Source organism: Engraulis encrasicolus, chromosome 17 (assembly GCF_034702125.1).
Source record: "Engraulis encrasicolus isolate BLACKSEA-1 chromosome 17, IST_EnEncr_1.0, whole genome shotgun sequence".
Classification (NCBI taxonomy): Eukaryota; Metazoa; Chordata; class Actinopteri; order Clupeiformes; family Engraulidae; genus Engraulis; species Engraulis encrasicolus.
This window is the reverse complement of record NC_085873.1, coordinates 27727944-27732943: the sequence shown is the minus strand read 5'-3', so window position 1 is coordinate 27732943 and position 5000 is coordinate 27727944. Positions and strand designations below refer to the sequence as shown.

The window sequence follows — 5000 nt, the reverse complement described above, 5'->3', positions numbered from 1 at the left end:
GGGCGCTGCCAGAAATGTTGGGCCCCATGAAAGATTCGAATTTTGGGCCCCCATAAGGGCCCCCGTCAGTGCTGTCAGTGCTTGGGCCCTTAGAATCTGTAACACCCCTCTCACCAGCGGCACCCATGGACTTGAGAAATCTAGAGAGGAAGAGCTCTGTTTGCTTGAAAACAAAAGGCCCAAAAGGATGTGCTTAAAACAATCTTCACAAACCGTGTGCGTAGACGAGGTCTGGATTCACCTTTTCACTACTACTGCACCTGTGTAAACTCTGACAAGTTTCACTATACTGTAACTGTTGTTTGACCCAACCACACATGAGAACAAATGTAATGCGTTAAAAATGTGTTAAAAATTGATACATTTCACAATTGCTCACGCTGTTTGCTACAAACAGCCAATTAGAACCCTTTACATTAACAGTCATCATTTTTACTGTCCATTTGACTTCCTTCATAACGGCAACGGAAGCCTGAAACCACACTAACCACCACAAAGCCCCAAAAGTGAAAGCAAACGGAATCAATTATGCAAAGCAAGCATTAAAAACTGCACGCAAGCGGACGGATAGACGAAGGGGCTTAGACGGATGACGAATGATGCGCGCAAGTACTTAATTGTGAAATTATGACAAAGCAAAAACCATAATAAACAGTAAGTTCACCACATCCAATATGGATTGACCTCGGAGCACCGCAAGTTTATTTTTTTTTGCATCAATAATTCATACTGCCGACCATAAATCAGACGCTAAACAGGAATTTGTCACTGTAATGAGACTGGAACGTTTTCGGTTATGTTTTTTTCCTCCCAATTTCCGCTGTCAGTCCTTCTCGTCTGGTCTTGTGGCGAGCCATCACAGCGGCAGCCGTCTAATTACCGCTCATTTCATCATCGAGAGGCTGAACGAACGAAGGAACGAACGAGCAAGCCGGTGAGTGAATGAGCGCGCCACTTAGTCCTCAAACACGGAGGGGAAATATTCGATGGAAATGTTCTTATCCATTAAGAGGAGGGAGGCGGGTTTGTGGGAGGGGGAGAGAGAGAGAGAGAGAGAGACAGAGAGAGACAGAGAGAGACAGAGAGAGAGGCGTAAGACACAGAGAGTGAGAGCGGAAGAGAAAGAGAGGGGTGGAGAGATGAGGAAGGGCGAGAAAAGGCAGGAAGAGAAGGAGGAAGAGAAGAAGACTGACGGAGAGGAGTGGATGGAGAGAAAGAGAGACAGAGGGCAGAGACAGATGGATATGCTGAGCAAGATCGAAATGCAGGGAAGAAAGGGGAAAGAGGAGGGGAGAGGGAGGGAAGAAGAAGAGATAGACATAGAGTGATGGATGGAAGAAGGTGAACACAGATGGCGAAGAAGTGAGGGACAGAGCAATGGAATAAAGCAGGGATGTCAAACTCAGGCCCAGGTGCATTACAGTTGCCCCACATACAGAATCAATACATAAAGTATAGTATAATATGACTTGGACATGAAATGCCCTGCTTATACAAAGTATGTCCTGCTTATACAAAGTGCTTATACAAAGTATGTCCTGCTTATACAAAGTATGTTCAGACTAGGGATGGCGAAAATTGAAAAAACTCTTAACCGGCTACTGAGACTCATTAACCGGTGGTTAACCGGTAATCTTAAATTATACAACGTTCGCATGCCTGATATGCACAGCACTGATTTTTTTTAAATTGTATTTTTCATGCCTTTTTTTGCTGCGCAGACAGGACCTGCCATGTCCAGCCACTGTTGCCAGATGGAAAATGCTGAATTATTGTACGAAAACCTCAAAATTATCGTTTTTGGGGCTTTTTGGGAGGAAATTATTATTATAATTATTATTATTATTACAACCGGTTAACCGGTGGCAGAAAATTTTAACCGGTTAAAGTTGATCCGGTCGACTATCGGTTAACCGGTTACCGGTTAACATCCCTAGTTCAGACACATTTAAGCTGCCATGAGTGTTTGTGAAAGTTGCTTCTGAGTGTTAAGTGTGTGAATGCATAATTTTAGGCTACTTCAATAATGAGTTCGGCCCGTGACTTCATCCCAGAATTTGAATTTGAGTTTGACATCCGTGGAGTAAAGGGAAAGAGCGGCAGAAAAGTGGAAGTTGTTGAAAGACTGACCAGTGGGGTCTGAATGGGCCATGATACCGCCGGGAAAGGGAGGAGGAGAAATGGAGGGGGATAAAGTTAGAGGAAAAGACAGGGAGAAAAGGGACTGACCATTGTGCAGGAAGAGAAATGGAAGGAGTGAGGAAGAGAAATGAAAGGAAGAGAGAAACTTGGATAAAGGGAGAGAATGAGGGAGGGAAGACACTGACCAATGAGGAATGAGTAGATCAGCAGACAGTTGAGGGAAGAGGAGGGAAGAGAGGAAGGAAGAAAGGAGGGAAGAGAGAGAAAAAGGGAGAGGGGGCTGGATGAACAGAGAGGAGGAGAGAAAGATAAAAGAGAAGAAGAGAGAGATGAAAAGAGATCAAATGAAGGAGAAAGGAAGAAAGTGACCAATGAGTCCCGCATGGACCAGGAGAAAGAGTCAAAGGGAGAGAAAGAAAAAGGGATGGAGGGATGAAGAGAGAGAGGGAAGGAAGAGAGACTAACGGCATGTTCAGGCCGATGGAGAACTGTGCTAGTGCCCGTTCCCGCACCTGACCTCAAACTGATTCATATTCATGCAACATATTCATGCCGAAACACTGACTGTTCAGAAACTCAAAAGTTGGAATACTTGTATGGTGGTTCGCAGGTAATCACTTTAGTGCTGAATGCAACTGGTGTACCAGCACCGTTCTGGGCTGTCTTTCCCTAAATCCCTTAAGTAGTACTTAAGCCTACAGTAAGTAGTACTTAAGTATGAGGGGCCACCGTCCTAGGCAATATACCACGTCACTAAAAGTTTATGCATACAATCCTTATATAGGCCTACATATTATATTTTTTCTCACACATGTAAATAAAATAGTTGCGTCAAGTGCATGTGAGAGGGGAAAATAGCGTATTTTTAAACTTTTAGTGATGATTTGAGACCTATTTCTGACATATTGTCTAGGTGGCCCCTCATACTTAAGTGCTATTTCAGCTTGAAAACAGGATGAGAGAGTTGAGGGACGGACCGATGAGGCCAGAGTAGGCCAGCAGACAGTCAGCGTAGCTCTCCTTCAGACAGCCGGAGACGGAGCGAGACTCAGGCTGGCAGTTGGCGAAGAAGTCAGCCAGACGAGACCTGCGAGGGGGGGAGAGAGAGAGAGAGAGAGAGAGAGAGAGAGAGAGAGAGAGAGAGGAACAGAAAATTAGAAAAACAGCAAGTAAAGAATAGACAACTTGGTAGATGACAAACGAGAGGGGGAGGAATACAAAATCAGAGCGAAAGAGAGAGAGAGAGAACACAAGAGGCAAATAGAGAGAACAGGAGGAAGAGGATGGAATAAAAAGAATCAGCGAGAGAAAAAAAGAGGAAGATAGTGCCAAGAAAAAGAAAAAGACAAGAGAAAGTGAGATAGATGAGACGAAGAGCAAGGAATATATAATATGAGAGAGAGAGAGAGAGAGAGAGAGAGAGAGAGAGAGAGAGAGAGAGAGAGAGAGAGAGAGAGGGCAATACAGAGAGATAGAGAGAAAATACATTAAAATTTAGAAAAGGAGAAGGGAAAGCTAGACAGTGAAGAGGCGAAAGAAGAGGTAGAGGAAGAGAGAGAGAGAGAGAGAGAGAGAGAGAGAGAGAGAGAGGCAGACAGCGACAGCTGAGCAAACGCTGTGTAGAATACCACGGGCTTCATTCCCATTCAATACAGTGGCACTTTATTTATGTCTGCTGACGACTTTTTTTCTTCCCTCCTCATCCTTTGATACGGGAGACAATGTGACAGAAAAGCGGCTTTTACACGGTGCAGGGAGGGGTGGAGGGGTGAGAAAGCACAAGTTTTTGGAGTCTATCGAAGGGTGTCGGAAGTCTGAGAGAGAGAAAGATAGAACTGCATTGAAAGACAGAGAGAGAGACAGACAGACAGACATACGGAGACAGACAGACAGACAGACAGACGGACAGAGACAGAGAGAGAACGAAGAAACAGAAAAAAGAAACAGGGGAGGAGAGAACGACATAGTACGATAAAGAAAGAGACAGGGAGTGTGTGGAAGAGAGAGGAAGTAGAGAATGAGAGAAAAAAACAACAGAAAAAGGCATTGACAACGTTTCCTCAGAAAAGAGACACCTTGATTAAAGTTCTCGTAGAGAGGTTGAGGCCCTCGACATGCCTCAGAACTGGAATGATGAGGAGAGAATTAGACAGAAGCACACAAAGATTAAACGGTGGGTAGGGGTAGCAGGACAGGGGGTGGTTACGTGTGTGTGTGTGTGTGTGTGTGTGTGTCCGTGCATGCATGCGTGCGTGTGTGTGTGTGTGCACATGTGTGTGCTTGTATGTGTGTGTGGGTGGAGGGGAATTCTTTACCCATTTACGTATGTGAAACAAAGACGGCAAATGCTGCATGAGCTGATGCTGAGCTGGGGGCAAGAGAAGAGAACAGAACAGCACAGCTGGAAGCTCTCATCATCACCAAGGTCACGGAGTGCGGTTTTCAGATACGACCATGATGTCAGGATCGCATATTAACATCATCCCGCTTGCTTGCTACTCTATTCGTGGGGCCAGACTGTCCATCCAATTTAGATGATACCCTGCCCCCATCCCCCCACCCACTTCAAATGCCTTAAAAAACATGCCCCGCTCCACCCCAATTCACCCATGTCTGGCTGCACCTTAATTCTGGCTGAACCGAACGATAATGAGATTGTCCTTGCTGCTCTGATTCGGATGAACTGTCGGTCTCATTTGTTGACATACAGTACACTCCTTCTGAGCGGCCCCTACCATCACCACCACCACCACTTCAAACATCCAAAATAGAACCCCCCTATACCCACCCCTGAAGTCACATCACTTCACCCCAATTCATTATTGGAACGAAATGTAATGAGGTTGAGCTTGTTACTG

General features: G+C 45.3%; 1 protein-coding gene across 1 annotated transcript in view; it reads right to left on the bottom strand.

Annotated features, from left to right (window-relative positions):
• gfra1b (gdnf family receptor alpha 1b) overlaps window positions 1-5000 on the bottom strand; it is an 89870-nt gene that overhangs the window by 25223 nt on the left and 59647 nt on the right. Inside the window, exon 7 of the mRNA XM_063221271.1 lies at window positions 3120-3229. Within this exon, the coding sequence (XP_063077341.1) occupies window positions 3120-3229 (110 nt within the window). The remainder of the gene's footprint in view (window positions 1-3119; window positions 3230-5000) is intronic.